Here is a 17,541-nt window from a genome sequence, read left to right as displayed (position 1 = left end):
CGGAAATGCTGAGATGCAAATGCGACACACACATATACATATAAACGCTGAGCGAATCCGTAAATATACATAGACACGTTTACATATACATACATACGGGACGATTTGCCATTCGTTGCCAGCTTTTGAAGCAGCAACGCTGTCTATCAACGATATCTGCAGTGGTCTTTTGTTTGAAGGAAGTTCTGTGTATGTGCCCTGTGAATAAAAACGAAGTTCGAGAATGAGTCGGTCTTTCCATCTGTATATACCTGGCGCTAAATTTTCCAACGAAAATCTAGCTATTGTCAGTTCAGCTCGTTGCGGAACATCTCGGGCGTACGAAACGACTGTAGGGTTTGGTAAAAGCCTTGTTTGGGCCGCTGATGAATCAATCGCAAATGAAACGTTACACAATAAAGCAAAGGGATGAATTTTATTTTTATGATAGATAGCATTATTATGTAACATTATGGTTGTGAATATAAATGCAAGTTAAACGCCGCTTTTAAACTAACGGCACATGACGCCGATAATATGAAAAGCAAAATATGGTCAGTCGATCGTAATCGAACCCTATATAATAGTGTCAACGAAATTACTTAATCAATCAACATTATATAAATATGTAAATCGCCGCTCAAAATAGTGATTTACAAATCAACTGAGCTTTTGCAAGGCATAACCACCTATGTAAACCTCGTCGCTTCATGTACGGGTTATTTGCTTAGTAAGCCTTCTTAAACTATCTAAGTCTACAAACGCCCTGCTGTCTACAAACGCTACCACAAAACACAATTATTTCAAGTCTCCCAGGGCTTAGGACTTCGATTCGTAGGAGTTGTGGTAATAGAACCCATGACCATCTAGCCATTTGCTACTTCTATGAGGACTTAGGATATATTCGAGTACCTTCTGCATTGACCTGTCTGTGACAGCCAAGATGAAGTTGTGCACTCCTATGGATCCTGTAAGTGCAGACAGGGAAATGAAAACAAGCAAAAGAGTCGTCTCCGGATCACTCAGGTTTGCACGAGGAACCATATAAACATTCAATGATACCTCAGTGGAAGGACAACTCAGATATACATTCATGAATACATGCAGACGATTTAAATCTGAGCCATACTGTCATCTGCGATTTGCACATCGTCATCGTCATCGTGCGCAAACGTACCCGTCTAAAGGTGCGCAGAACGGGTAAAAAAGCGGGTTTGGTTATTTTACATTGTTGGGCGTTGTCGTCCCCAAATCTATTGAATCCTTGGACTAGTCAGTATCTGCCCATCTGTATTTATAGTATAAGTGTCATATATGCTTCTCCGTTCGCCTCTGTGTTTTGCTCAAAACGGCGGATCAAGGAGCGAATAACGCACAACTGGATTTCCTTCACACTTCAATACCTCTCCAAAATACAATCGCGGCTGACAAACGATACATCCTCTACGAGTGAGCATTGTGACGGATAAGCATGCCAGATTACGCTAGGTATGGTTATTGATACTTCATTGATAGATAGTTATACGCTAGCAGAAATTCTATGCGTACATTAATCACATGGGTGGCCAGAACACTTTTTAGCGGAAGCTGTAACGGCCAGGTGGGTTGTGTGGGTTAAATTAACGTGTATGATCGAGTTATGCATGCTGGCCTTTATCTATAAAACATAGACCCACTATTACGTCATCATTTGAATCGAATGGATCGTAAAATTCTCTAGAAGCACATACGAATCGGATTACTGCGAAACAAAAGTTATTCAACTAATAGCTCCCATACATGAATTACATATGCTTCCTGTTAGCGCAGGATAAAGCAAAATAATATGCTTTCTATTAACATCACAGAATTGAATTTGTTTTTTTTTTCGATGAAATTTTATTTTCACATTTATTTCACATCATTGTATATTTGTGCGTTGTCAAGTTGTTTCTAGGCTGCAAGCTTGCCAACTTGCGCTATAGTTGGATCTTTGCGTCAGCCTATTCCAGTAAGTTTAACTGGTAATTAATAAACTACTTCTTCGTGTTACATAGCAAATATTTTACAATATATTGCTCATGTTATACGCAATATTCTTGTCTTCTATTCAAGGCTATTTCAACTAACCTATGTCAGACCATTAAAACTGAGATGGGAAAGCACAAACAAAGGTTTATCGTTAAGAATAAGTATTCACACAATCCTGTCGGTGTCATCATTCACTTACATATATCTTGCTGTTTTATGAATGAACTATTGGGCCATTTCGTGAAGGGTTTCCATTATGACCTGGCATTAGCAAAGGGACGACTGATCCGTATTATCAAGTATGATATGCAAGAAAAAGTCGTCATAGCAGTATCATTGCGTTTGTTTTCGTCTTCGTCCTGAGGCGTCATAGTGCTCATAATGCCTTATTCATTTTTAATATTGTGCATATTGTTTGCGACGAAAAATCTGCGCCAGCATTACTAACGTTGGCAATAAATGATTGATAGAACGGCCAAAACCGTTCTGATTATGTAGTCAGGTCTTCGTTACACACATTCTATACTGATTGACTGATCATTTCGCAATAGCTCCAGCTGCAGTTCTGCTAGCTGACGGCTAATGACCATCAGTAGAATTCTGACTCAACTGTCTCTGTTTAGCACTGCAGCTACATAGGAGCAGCTTTCTTTATTTTCCAGCCTTTAGCAGGAAGGAGAGTAAGTCTCGGTTCTTTACGGAGCAAGTAAATGGAACGAGATGAGATAGCCAGCTGGCGTGTCTGCGTCGCTTTGGAAATCAACGCTTAACTTAAGCCGTTACAGTAGTCGTAACGCTGCGTGTAGCGTCAGCGTCACTGTTGCCACGCGGATGCCCGGTTACCAATTGAACCAGCCAGTTCTGATACGAAATGAGGTTTGAGCTGCTGGCACGCAGTAGAATGTGCGTGTCGTCCTACTCCGCATGTTGCGAAACATCAACGAGCCGAGCGCCGACTGCTGCCAAACAGCCCACGCCTATCTCTTATCTAAACATTTCGGTCGGTCGACTACTACAGCCATGACACTTCCCCCGCCTGAACGTTGTGCGTGAGTCTGTCTGTGTGTGGACATTGTGACAATACGTTTCAGGTCGGCTACGCTGGTTACCCATTGGCTTGCTCGTCTGTACGGAGTTGCATAATGTGCTGTGCCGAGCACTGTAAACAGCCACATCTTTTGGCTTCCTACTCGACGACTCGTACCTATCTCACCGGTTTGTTCCCCCGGTGCCACCATTACGATTTAGTGTCACGCCTGCTATCCCGCAGGTACTATAACGGTAACAGCGCAGCTTAACTAGCCAACGCTAATGGACGATAAAACGACAGGGGGCTCCGCTATGTGGGCTATTACTTACATCAATGATAGCTGTCGGAGAAACGCCAGCTGATACTGAACCCGAAATTAACTGATGACGTTACATCACAAACAGTGGTCCTAATTTTCAAGTACAATTTCGATATTTTTTCGTTATTATACGGTCCTGTTGTAATTCGAATGGTATTAAATAACACCAGGGTGACTGTACCCGCTCGGAAAAATAAAACGCCACATCGATGTTTTCAGCCGCGAGCGATTGATTCAATTCTGATCTAAGAAGAAAGTGTTCCTTTTTAAAGATCGACTATGGCTAAAGTATTTTGAACGTTGTTCCTCGGTTTCATATTAGTTTTGCACGCTTTTAATGATTATTTGAACATGAAGAACAGTAACAACTATGCGTATATAAACAAGATTTATGTTTTTTATAACAGTATGATGATTCTATACCTCTCGAATGTTGTTCGAGTAAATCATCTAATGGAATATGTTTATATCGAAATCAACATTTGCTGTAAAACATCATTTAGACAAACAATGTAGGATTTGAGCTTTGACTTTAACACCGAAAACATGTCACGTTGGAACACTGCGAAGCATTATTCCATTAAGGACGCACTGCAACGGTCACATGGATAACTTATCAATGTCAACGAGTTACTCTTTTAGGTGCTTAAGAAAATCTCTAAGTCATGTCAAAGCATCACTACAGTCTACAGACCGAGCGGTTTTACTATACATATATATATATATATATATTCAATAGTGCTTTATTTTTTTAAATATGTTTGTCTTTATCATGTCGTGTTATAAAAACGTCATGGCGCCTATACACGCTCTAGGCAAATCATTGAAAACGATTTGTCTTGAGCAAGAAAAATGACAGGAACTATATATACCATTGCCGTCCTCTGTGGCAACACCATTAGTAGTTGTAATAATCGTTGTCTTGGAGTATGTGTATACGAGACCGATGCAGCAAACTGCCACTAGGTGGCGTAATGACGATAAAGGAAGCACGCTATATAACAATATTCCTCTCCTGGGCGGTAACATTCAACCAACTGTTGTTGATGAGGCTCTACAGAGAGAAGATGGCATTTTATAGACGTCGCAAGCGTTGCCTGTCAGGCCTGCCTTGCGGACGGCCCCAGGCAGTGACTGCTGATGCGCATGGCTTCAGGACCGACCACGTATAGTACAAGGACGTACCAGCAATCAACATCCTCACCACAAACATCAACTAACGTGTTCTGATCAAAGCTTCTGCCACAACTGCAAGCGGCTCGCGTAGGAGCACAGATGTATACATTTTAGAGAAAAATAAGCACAGCCGGGCAGAATACAGTTTTACTTTAGTGGCGACGATTCATCTACGGAACGACCGAACGAGCGGTTGCCTCTGATCGCCGAAACAACCAGAAGTGAACGCGAAGGACGGGATGGCTGATAGTGGCAATAGACGGGTAAGGGAAGGGGAGCACAATAAAACGGAAGTGACTTTCATTTTTTTTTGTTGCCGCTGTTGTAAAAGTCAAAACTACGTAGCCGCCTGACAACGGGAAAAGAAGAAGACTTTCTTGTGTGCACGGAAGAGCGATAATGGTCCACGAGATGAGCATTTCTCATTTCCATACAATCCTATGGCCCAGAGGTGAACGTCATAGGTAAAAATGGGTTCAAAGAGTGTTTACCTCTGGCCTATACACACGCTTGCTTATGGTGAGCAGTAACTCGAGATATGTTTCTTGGTTGCTTGATTGATTTCGTCCGTCTCATCAGCTGATCAGTAAAATACGTTCTGGCTAATTTTTGTATGCTTACGTAGACTATCGAATCTTTGTAGACCTTTTATGGATACAATAACATTAGTTTATAACCGTATTTAAAAAAAAAAATGAACCAAGTATATTTTAAACTTTATACCTATATTTATTATGTTAAATAAAAGTGCGTAGACGCCATCGTTCTTACGTCATAGTGTAACTTTAAACAAATATTTCAATGGTACCTCACATCCACAGGAATCATCGGAGTAAGTATTTTGCAAGTGCTTGAATAACCCAGTTTAGCTTTAATCACACCCCCAACCCATCAGTTTTGGCGAACTGGTTGGCAACGTTTTGATTCTTCGCTTTCTTTGTTGGAAGACTTACAAAAGCCACTGAAATAGTTTCAGAAAAAGAGACGGTCGAGGAATCATATTTTTGTTGTCAGTCAATCTAACAAGGCTCATTGTAAATAACTGTACACCTCTATTAATTATAATTGTAAACCATGAGATGCTACGATATAACAGTTTCGATGGTGCCTTTTGCTAATGATATACTTCCTTGTAAGCGATTCTGAAAAAGTCATGAAGTCGATATATGCTTTCCCGTGAAATAGCTACGAATCATGGTTAGAAGCTATCTGCAATAGACAATGCGGATCCACGAAGTGTAGCAGCATCGTTCACGTCAACAAACAGCAAACCTAAATGCACGTACGAGAATCGTAATACCGTACGATTACCTTCGCCCAGGTTGATGCAGCTTGTGAAGGAATCGTTGAAGTTACGAAGGATAGTGTTTCCTCAAGAAAACAATAGCCGAAATCTTGCGCGCAGAGCCAAAATAGCAATTAGACAGACCAGAATCAAACAAAGCAGACAAAAAAAAGTTGCGCAATCCTTCTTGCAAGAGTACGTTAGTTACATATTAATATACAAAAAAATGTTGGTTTTTGTAGAAGAACATATTGAAACATCAATGCTGTTGCTCCCAATTTTCAAAATTATCTTATACGTATCAGAGCATATTTGTCCAACTCTTACTTAGAAGAATCAGGTCGTAATCAAAATGTCTTTCGTTTATGGCATTTAACAGATTTTTTTGCGCGTAGTTATATGTGACACTACGTATGATACGAGACAGATACAACAAAAAAATACACGATACTCATTCGTAAAGAGAATTGCAGTATTTTGTTTTACCCGAATTTTTCCATCTAAGCGATTTCTATTAAAATGGAATTAACCTAGGACGCTCGATAGTTTATGCCTAGCCAGTCAATAACGCTGTAAATACAATGCACCGATTTCTACAACAAAGAAAGCTCAGATATTTTCGTGTAGTAAGAACACACGCGGTCAGCAACAAACCCGTATTCAACTGTTTGCCGCTACACGACGCCGCTGTGTAAAATCGGGCAAGAGATCAATCTGTAATTATAGGTATTTGCAGGTTACTTTACAGGTCGACATTTTAGTTTAATTGTTCTATACGAGAATTGTAAAGTTGCGCTGACTATGAGCGTCTAAGCTGTTAATAGGAGACCGGAGACCATTAAACCGATATATGACCTCGTTCGATTCTATTATCATTGTACGCTCGTCGTGGCACAAACCGTTACGTGACTGCATGGCTTGCATTGTTATTCCGACTTGATGTACTATTATTATTATTATTATTCGTGTAAACGTTACTACTAGAACTGCGCCTACTGCTTTAAACGTCGAAGGTCAACGAGTATAAACGGACAGCCTGCAGAACGGGTCGGCAGGACGGACACTTATATCAATCTAACCAGCTTGCCAAAAAGGGTTTTGTGAAATATATTCGTATAATGCAGCAAGAGATGGGTACTGTCATGTGTTATTCGATTCATTTGTTCGCTAGATTATATGGATTAAATCGTATTTTCCTTGTCAAAGTCCTAAAATACCGGTCCTTGATACGACTTATAAGATACGACGTACGCTGTTGATGTCGGACTCCGGTAGATGTAAATACATAGCAAACTGTTGGAGAACTTATTTAGCCGCTTAGCTTAACGCTTGAAGCACAGAATCTTAAAAAATCAAAAGAGATAAGTGGAGAAGGTTTTAGTGGCACGAAAAACACGAATTTTGAAAACAACGGCGATAGCGTATTTCTTCCTTGATCCACCGTTACCTACAGGCCGCCGTGACGGCAAACAACAGGTCGTGAATGGAATAAAAAAGCCAGTCTTCTTATTCGAGTCCTTCCCTAGATATCATTTATATTCCGATATCATCTTCGAATGGAGGCACGCATATTATTACTATATGCTGATATCTTGCAACGTCTGCACGATACAATAGCCAACCAGCACGATGCCGACATAAACAGATATTCGTAGTTAGCAATTTAACCATTTGCCCTTTCATTATTCCCTGAATGGGAGTAGGTCAGGTGAGCCAAGTGCGAAAGGGTCAGAGTAAGCAAGTTCAACTGGGCAATGCTGGCCACCATCGTATTATAGAAACCCCAGTGGTTGCTAGCCCGCTAGCGCTAACTGAACGAGAACATGGTCATCTACAGGCTCAGTCCCGATCGTCGCACGAATAACAGCACAAGCTACGATAGAAATGCATCAACAGCGCTGAAAGGGTCACCAGAAAGAACCCTGGCAGTGGGCAACAGCGACTGGGCGAGGTTTTCTTTTGAGCACCGTTTTTCGTCGTCTTTCTTTTCCGTTTTTGTAATGGACCGATGGACTTGCTCGACGTTAGATCATTTCACCGTTTACGGTTTGAACGACACAGCGTCTATGTACGCACAAAGCCCTCTTTTGCACACATATAGACACACATAAAGATCTCTGATGCTATCATTAAGGTAGACACGACTGTATGATTGTAGACAAGCGGTTCCCAATCAAAGTAGACGTTAGCTGATAGTGAATCCTTTTGTAAAACGTTTTCCTGTATACCGGTGGCGGTACCTTTCTCATTGATTGAGCGAAAATTTACTGATCACAAGTGACCGATCTATAAGTCGCAACCCGGTCCGATTTCTCCCTCTTGATAGTTTGTACTGTTTCGCTGCCATCAGCTCGTGACTCGTGTCGCTCGTCTATTACTAATCTTTTCTATTTTTATTGATCAGTCATTCTATTATAGGTACTTTCCATTCCTTTTTCCTTTTCTTTTTCCCGCTTTTCAGCATTTCTAGCAGACGCAGAAGAACAACTACAAAGTAACCCTCTGACTGGCTTCCCGATCAACTGGTTGCGGTGGCAACGCTTGGCTTGACGCTTTTTCCGTATAAGAAGTAGCCAGTATCCGACCACACGGCCGGAAACTAAGGAGCCAGCGCAGCTTAGTAAGACGCGTGACCGTTAGCAGAAAGGGTAATGGGTTGGGGCAGCGGACACACACACCATCGAAACTCTGGAACTATTACTACAATCGTCAGCCATTGCCGTCATTAGTGGCGGCCGGCGCCACAGCGTAAGTGGCGGCAATTGCGAAACGTAGACAGGCCGGCAGCTCAGATCATGCCATACGCTTAGCGACTGGTCTTGTAAACGATTGTGGAACGCTGTTTGAATAACTTTGCCAGGTGCTCGGACCACTTTGATCTGATGTATCGACAGTATTAGAATGTTTACAGTGTGAAAGCAAGCCAGATGTAACCAAGTGATCATGAATGGAGAAAACAAATCGTGGAGGCCTAGAAAAATTTGGTGTGCCTGTGGGGTGGGATACATCGTTGGCATCACATAGCAGCTTGGTATCGCGCGGCTGAACACGAAAGGCTTTTTGTTTGGTAGCACCCTGCTAGCGGCTGTGATATTCAGCTGTTTTATCATTGGTCATTTATGCAAAACACTGTACCGTAAGCCAGAGATGAGAAACCGGCGGAACTTCGATGAAAATCGTATTACAAGTAATTAACGTTGCCTACTCAAAATTTTAAAGAAGATACTTTTGTGCTTGTAACGATCTTCAAAATGGGGTGATATCAGCCAAATATTGCTGAAACGCTACATAGTCTTAAGAATAGAATGGATAACAGCTAAGCAAAATCTCTAGAGTTATTAAAAGGACCGTCGCAAACGACGCGCCACAACAATAAATTAGATTGATTACACTCCAAATATACCATTGATTTAGCAAATACCGCGGATATTTTACATCTGTTCCATGTACTACCGATACCGTGGACAAACGCATGTTTATGATGGTATCAGTAAATCTAGTAGATCCTAAAAGCGTTTACAACCCATACGTTCTAGCTAGATCCTTCCAGTATCCTTAGTCTTTCTGATAACGTCTTCCGTAATTAATAGTCATATGCTAAGTTATGATAAAACAGATGGTTATATGTCTTGAGCCACTTCAATACCTGCAAGTTCCTTCTAAAAAAATAGAATCCAAATAAGGAGTTGCTGATTCACTACGTAAGCCACGCGATCGAATGGGGAGAGAATTTTTCCTTTAAATTTCTAGGCTATGAGAATTTGGGTATCAGCGTGTTAATTGAATCGGTGCACCGTAGGCAATATCCACAACTTGACTTTTAACCTATTGTAACTTATAACCTAGAGAACACATGGTCATAAGTTCGGAGTTTGAGTGAATTTGTAACCCCGTCTTAATTTATTTGTTGTACTACATTTAGATTCATGTTGCCATTCGCTTGCAGTACACATTTTGCCAGAACCTTCTTCTAATCCCCGAATTCGTCTTTTGCTCTTTAAGCTGCTTTTGATCGCACGCCAATTATCAAGTATTTATCGCGTATTTTTTGGAAGCCGCTGCAAGATCCTGCTTTAAAACAGCGGTTTCCGTCACTACCTTGAACTATTCATAAACCATCTGGACGGCTTTTTCATTTACCAGCCAGAAATAGGTACGCGACGAGGCAAATATATTTAGAAACCTTAATGTCTTCTGGCCTTGCTGGCTGATGATTTCACGTCATACTATAATACGAACGGCGGTAAAAACTTACGAAAAACAACTTAATGAGAAATGCAACAAAAACATCAACAGAAAGCCGTGACAAAAGAGTTGTTCTGTCGTTAAATGGCAGCTGATTTTTGTTCAAAGTAACAATTAAATATTTTTATTATAGCCAATGCATTAACACGCTCTGCAACCTTTTCCGTTCGGTTTTTAGTGGATACAGCAACCGTTCGTCAGGCAACGATCGCGCCAATTAGCTAACAGCGTTTTTTCACTTGTTTATTTTTTTTTGAAAAAAATATAGACGATATACATTTCCTATTAGTACCAAACTGATTTTCTGCCACAGGTCGTACGCTACTGTTATGCTAGTGCAGGTGACTTGTGCAGCGTATAGAGACCTATGTACGTAAGACGCGCACACGTCTATGAGACTCTAGTTTCCTATATCCCATATCGTCCACCTCGCAGATACTTCCAAAACAGTTCTTAAATTCACTTTGTGCCTCTCACCAGCTTTATCTGCCTAATGACGAACGTTAAGAAATGATAGCGTCTCATCTATTCAAACAAGACAGAACACATACTAATCGCTGATTTAGAGGCCTAAACAACCGGAATACGGTACTACAACCAGGTCACTTGCCTACGCATAATATCACAAACTATGTGTACTTGCTATTGACAAAGTACTCACTCGAACGGTGTAAACACAATATTATTCTAGAAATAAATCCATTTTTCATTCAGCTTTTCTGTCACTTTTCGGCCTGTCCGTCCGACCTGGCCGTTCATTGCCATCCGGTTGAGCAGCGGTAATAGCGCTCCAATCCTTATGTCATTATGATATATGGAGTGAATATGGTGGTACTAGGCGTCGAGCGAGCCATTCAAAGATCATACTGCCATTGTAAATGGCTTCTGTTTGGGCGTTAGTATCCCAACGATTGACGCGGCTTAGCGGCGAGTTAAGCAGCATCATTTACCTAGTAGTGGGTTAACTAACTAACAAGCAAACCCAAGACAACATGTTTGTTCATTGCTGCCGCTCACACTGCTCCGCGTAAGCACCAACGAAATAAATGTGCCGTGCATGTGGTTATCACTGCCTGAATCGCCAAAGCAAGCGCGATGGCAGCGGCAGAAGTCGCAGATATATATTGGGGACGCATGGCCGCACACGAGACGCGCACAAAAACCGACCAGTGACCGCCGACGATGGCCATTTCCACTGCGACGACTATTGCTGCTGCTAACGCATTTGGGCAGCATCAGCGCTTGGGAAGCGCCGTTTCCGTGACAACTAACCGACCCCAAAACGTTGGGGTGGGAGGACCTTTTTTACATGGGATCATCAATAAAAAGAAGGAAGTACCAAAGCATGTTTAAATAAGGATATTATCTATTAGTATTTCATTCCGACGTATAAACACTTGAAATACCCAGTCAAATTCTTAGCAGAAAGTCATACACCTTATGTATTTACGGGTCTTCCATAAAACCGATAAGCCGATCAGACAATCCGTGCGAATAATTATAGCTGAATAACACATTTCTCCCTCTGTCGACATAAAAAAATCATCGGTCCCACCAGAGGTCGTGAATGTTATTCACCAATTTGGCAGCATTGCTTGAACAATGTGTCTTAAATTGTGTGATGAATTGAAATCAAATTGTGATTGAAAAGAGCACATTCTATTAAGAGTATGAAAATAGAACAGCGTAAATGCGTGACTGTGTTAAATCAGATCAGCGCTCAGAAAACACGGCTTCATTAAACTAGTTTGCAAGTGAGCGGGTGACAGATAGATAATTGTATGTTCGTGACCGAACAAGTCTTCCTCATGAGCTACCGCGTATGCGTACAAAAGATATATCGAAAAAATAGTGACCCATTGCTGATTTAGCCCGAGCAAGTTAAACGTTTTGCGATTATTTACTCTGCTCAATATAGCGACCCCAAGCAACGCGCTACCGAGTTAACCACGAGCTAAACGATGAAATGCTCCCATCGGACGCTTTACTTAGGCCCGCCAACAGGCTGCTGCCCATACAGAAATCAAACATGCAGAAAACCCAGTCTGAGAACAGGGATCGCCTTAGGACCAATGTTTACATACTAAAAATGAGTTTAAGGCCTTTAAAGAGCCGTTTCTAGCTGATGTTTCAAACTGTTGGATGGTAGCAGTGCAATCAATACTGCTTTTAATTTAGTGTTGGAAAATATATTGTAGTAGAGTTAAACGCATTACCAGCTGTATCAGGTTTAAAAAAAATCCGAATTTAATATACGGTACTGCCGTTCGGTATACTTTAAACAAAGCTTCTAGAGGCATTACTTCGATAATTATTAACAGGTCCTCTTGCTAAAAAATATGTTTAAAAACAAGACGAAAAATGAGTCTGGACACGACTAGATTCCACGTGAATCAAAATATTCCAGCTAAATTTGTACAAAAACTGTTTGCTAAAGGCGACGCAATCTAAAGCGTCATAAGTAACATTGACAACAGTTCACCGATTCATATTAGTAAATCGACGGTATTTTTCACGCTTTGCCGTTCGTATTTCATCGTGAAGTACAATAATCGCCCTGACACAGTCCTTGCTACGAACTAGCTTACCATTTATGTCAAAACTGTCGCCTTGTGAGCTAACAAAGGTATAATGGATGGCCAAGTATAGGCAAGCTAAAACTCAACGGATGAGAAGCGCTTTTTAGTTGTCTTGGGACTCTAGTTCCATAATGTCTCTCATCCCTGCATTATCGGTTTTTCAACCGAGTGGATTCACGAAAATCTCTCTTTCCGCACTTATCAGAGCTAAAGATTTACCGCTATGAGTATAGCATTCGACAAATAATATATTTCGTGGCTCAATGCCACTAGATTCTACACATTTGATGATTTCTCAGCTGGTGATGATCACCTTTTCATGAATTTATTATGCTACCAATTAATAATTACCGCAATGCTCAGGAATGTTGCCAACCTATACGATATGTAAATAGCCCCCCCCCCCCCCCCCCCCCCGTAAAATTTGTTCTATGATCTTGACACATTTTCGAATCACAGGTGAACTGCGCGCATGACCTCCAGTAAAAAAGACTCACTATAAAGCCACCCCCTGCCATCTATGAAAACGTACGACACCGACTAATTTAAGCTAAAAATCAACAAATTATATGTAATCAGTTTATAATACTGTATTGTCAAGTTGAGAGCTGTCATATTCGCCTATGATAAACTCGTTTCCTAGACAAAAGCAACAGGACTTTTTTTTCACCATGTTACCAACACGCCAGTGTTATTACGATATACGATAAATGAGCTGTCTAAGTGAATCTTGATTTTCCATGTGGTCAAATCCTTAGGACAGGGCGAAAAAGCTCAACTTCAGCCTATCGTGAAAAGTACCAAAACGAATTTCAGCATACGCTGACGGACTGTGGAATTATATGGGTTTTTTTTACAGTGGGCTACACTACCCAGGATTGTTCATCGATAAGGTGCAGCGATCAAAAGAACCGTCGTGGCATTCGTTTAATTACAGAAGTATATTTAGGAACTAAACAAAATATTTATATAGCCTAAAATTCACCGCGGTATTTTGGCGCAATGGCGATGCGTTAGACGCTCAAGCCATTTTCATATATGTACACATAATGTACTTCAATAAAAAATTTTCGGGACGTATAAAATTCTTCAATAATCTGTCCCATTCACGGGAATAAATAGACGATCCGATTTTGAGTGTAGCTAAATTGAAAATTAGATTACATTCTTCAGTATACAGTATTGCTTAGAATGTTTATCTAGCAGTTCCTATTTTGCTCGTCGTCCAGATAGGTATGACGAACTAAGAGTTTTGGAGAATTGGTACGTTCAGAAACGAGCCCATCTTCACCAAGTTGGTACCATAGGTAAAAAACACCTTCGCTCCTATAGATGTCGAATAAATCTGTTACTTTTACATAATTTTTGCTATTGCCTTATACGAACGTGTAAACTTTCAAATCCATAAGGTAAGATGCTGAACAAAATGTTACAATGCACATTTAAATTTCCCTAACACCCTTATTACTATTATCAGCACCAAATATTATGCGCATTAGAAAAAAAAGCACATGGCAAAAAAATTAACTTTGGGCACTAGAATCAAAGGAGAAAACTTACTTTTGTGTTTCCATTTGCCGAGAATTCCCGACATGTTTTTCCACCCGGAACTCATCCTAAAAACACAGTTTAATGGTATTTCTTTTAGATACATATCATTAAAATTACTCGATAATCCAGTTTTAATCTAAGCGAAAAAAAACCACATGATATAATGGCTTACGCCTCACTCCCGAAAAAAAAAAAGAAAATGGGATACTCATAATGGCAACGGCAGGACGATCAAGTGGAGACGGGTTATTTTTTAAGTACTTCTGTTGTAGTACTTAGATAAACGGGACACTGCGAAAAAGTTTGTGTAGGTCAAATATCGTGTTTTTTTATAGTAGTGGATCATCTTGCACTTAAATAGTCTCACTCGAATTTGTACGAGAATGATACCACGCCGATCGATACACGCTACCACAAATTTAAGACATCCTACCTAGTCGATCTATTTACATGTATTTTTCATATCACATATCTCATAAATCAACTACAAGTGAAAATAATTCCCTAAGAAAAAATATTATTTATAAGCTGGAAAATTAGGGGCAATCATTATTAAAAAATTATTATTAAAGACAGGATAGCACTGGGCTTGTTACATCCATTGTCAGCTTTGATTCGTCTTGTGTCGTACACGCAAGCAGCTCTCTGTATGACACATTTTTACCAGAAAAAGTAAAGGTGTCGATAATAGCCCATATGCATTCTCCCAAATAATTATTACGCTGGTGACGACGGTTTCAGATTTTTTTGTTCGGGTACGTCTGCTATGAGGAAATCGACCGCTAAAGCGGACCGCTCCCTGAGAACCAGATGATGCATAAATACAGTAGTGAGACAAAATCAAGTCAACAATACCAACAGATCAGTAGGTCTAGCAGCAGATGAGGACATATTTTTTTGGAAACGGATTTTGTCCGAAGAGGATCAGTTCCATCTCTCGCGGTCTTGAACGTCTTTTCTGCCACAGCATTTGTGTGCTTTCCTGTTTGCCATTTTAACTTAGCTATATAAACACTTATGCGCAAACTGTTATGACGGTGCGATACAGCATTGTTGGTCGTTTGCGAAGCTAATTATAGCACGTCTGATATAAATTGTGAAGGTTCAAATATACAACGGCCCAATTAAGGCAAGTTAGCTATAATGCAATGCCTTTTCGAGCTCCATATTTTGATGTTCTTATAAGATTTATTTTCATTAACTATATACCGGACAAATAGTAGATAAACAAAAGTGTCTCTTAACTTATGACTGACAATGAGAGTCATGTTGGCAATGTAGTAGTTACGTGCCTGAACGCTAAGCATAAAGACATACGAAACATCTTGAAACCGGCAAGTTTGCGCCGCGCTGAAGTTCACTAAAGCTGTCTGATGCAATCCTAACGCAGTGTTGGGTGGCAAACTTGAAATTTCAGGTTATTGTTATAAAGGAGGATACTAAGAAAAATTATGAATATCATTCGTATGTTAATACTACCACACTACACGTCGTGCAAAGCTTATTGACTCACAATGGCAATCGACAGCTAATCTTTTTAAATATACCGAACTCTATTTCTGTAGATTTCACTGAACTTGCCACTGTCACAGCTTCTCTTCTGCCCATAATTGAATATCGACACAAATACAACACGCGCCCTCCGCGAATGGTCATTCGGCATTAGCTACGGTGCATGTATATACAGGCTGAGCGGGATCAAATAGAGAAAAATGACGTTGCTTGTTTATGAGTTACATTTCCGTAGAATTATTTACAAGCGTTGACATAAGCAAGAAGCCTCTCTCAACATCGGAGTCATATATATGTATAAATATATTATAAAGTTTTAATGTAACTGCCATTTATTTCGATACTGGCCCTGATTCAGGACTTGATCCCTCCGCACGTCATTATCAAAATGACTTTCCTCAAATTTGCCAAAACTCTTACGTAAAACGAGTGGTCCTTCTATTTGAGATGTTCTCCTTAAGCACGAAGCAAAGCTTGTCAGTGTTCACTTAGCGCACCTCCCATATCCCCATAACTTTTGTATGCTAACACCTTGCAATTACACCATAGTGGTAAGATGTAACTTACCTGAATTTATTCAACACGGCTGACACTGGCACAATGTTTTCTAATATTTATGTGTCAGTTTTAGCTCACTACAGTTAATCCAATGGCTAGCACTTGATCACCCGTTTTCACACACACGCATACACTCATAAAAAGTATCGATGAAGTCACCTAAATCCGTAATCTACTCGGAAAAGTTGGGTTTATCGAACAATTGTTCTGAACATCAACAGTTGGAGCGCCAAATTCGATCGCATTGAAGTTCGCTGTGAGGTGCAATATCACCGATGGCAGTTGCGCGACCACTGCACAGTATGTTGATCTTCACTTTTCACAGCCAGTCTCTTATACATCAGCTCCCGGTGCCCGCAATATGCACTACCGTCTGGTTATTATTGACTACGCGCGAGAACACCAACTAAGCCACCCTCACCGTTCGGCTCGTTGACCCTCGCCCCTCAAAGCAACGATGTCGCCTGTAGAAAATTTTTCGCGCTAGCCCACTCGCGTAACGGCGCTTGCTGCCGCTACTATAAACACGGATAAATTTTAGAGGTGGGCACCATAGAGTTACTTCATTCGAGAGCAGTTGAGGACGCTGATGCTGGCGATGATATCGTTTCCAAGCCAATGGTAATGTTGATGGGTACCTCGTGCCGTGGTATGCTACAGTAATTGATTACGACGTTGCTGAGGTGTGACGTTCTCAGTCAATGTTTAGAAATAGACAAGTGCGAACAGCACACTGAGAACTACCAATATCATATACAAGACGGGCCAGCACCACGCGGGCCTCTTACGGTCGTATAACTAGCAAGATGCTAAAAGTACCTATCCTATCGATGTGATTTAGTGGGCACAAGTTGTCTGTGTGGGTGTCACTTTTGATGGTGGTCCAAGTCGTTCACCACTTCCTGACGCCGTAGTTCGACGATCAATAAATGCACGAATGGTTTAACGGCTATAGTCAATTTTGGTGGTGACGTTAATATCCAATCATGTAATAATAACACAGGACACGACTCACAGTTCAGCAGACAACATCGCTAAGTGGATAGTAACAACGATGTCGGTATCCCGTCGTTTAACGAGTCAGAGGGCCACTTGGCAGTTTAGTACACCTCTGTAGGCAGTAAAGAATCGGTTCATCACGGTAGTCAACAACTATAGTCCCTCTAAGGTGTTACGGGTATTGTCCTTTTTCCAACTTTGTACCACCGTCTATCCGTCCTTCAAGCACTTCATTCGGCAGCTGTTTACAATTTACCAATACCGGAATGCGCTGTTTTGCACTGCCAGAAACGATATA

General features: G+C 40.8%; 1 protein-coding gene across 1 annotated transcript in view; it reads right to left on the bottom strand.

The window, feature by feature from the left end:
• Positions 1 to 16,684, bottom strand: part of LOC111266286 (low density lipoprotein receptor adapter protein 1-A) — a 43,914-nt gene extending 27,230 nt beyond the window's left edge. The window contains exons 1-2 of the mRNA XM_022843651.2: positions 16,254 to 16,684; positions 14,184 to 14,239 (exon numbers count right to left, since the gene is read on the bottom strand). Of these exons, the coding sequence (XP_022699386.1) occupies positions 14,184 to 14,238 (55 nt within the window). The 5' untranslated portion in view covers position 14,239; positions 16,254 to 16,684. The remainder of the gene's footprint in view (positions 1 to 14,183; positions 14,240 to 16,253) is intronic.
• Between the last annotated feature and the right edge of the window lie 857 nt (positions 16,685 to 17,541).

This window comes from Varroa jacobsoni, unplaced genomic scaffold (assembly GCF_002532875.2).
Source record: "Varroa jacobsoni isolate VJ856 unplaced genomic scaffold, vjacob_1.0 scaffold_1069, whole genome shotgun sequence".
Lineage (NCBI taxonomy): Eukaryota > Metazoa > Arthropoda > Arachnida > Mesostigmata > Varroidae > Varroa > Varroa jacobsoni.
The sequence above is the reverse complement of the archived record's forward strand: the minus strand, read 5'-3'. Positions and strand labels throughout refer to the sequence as shown.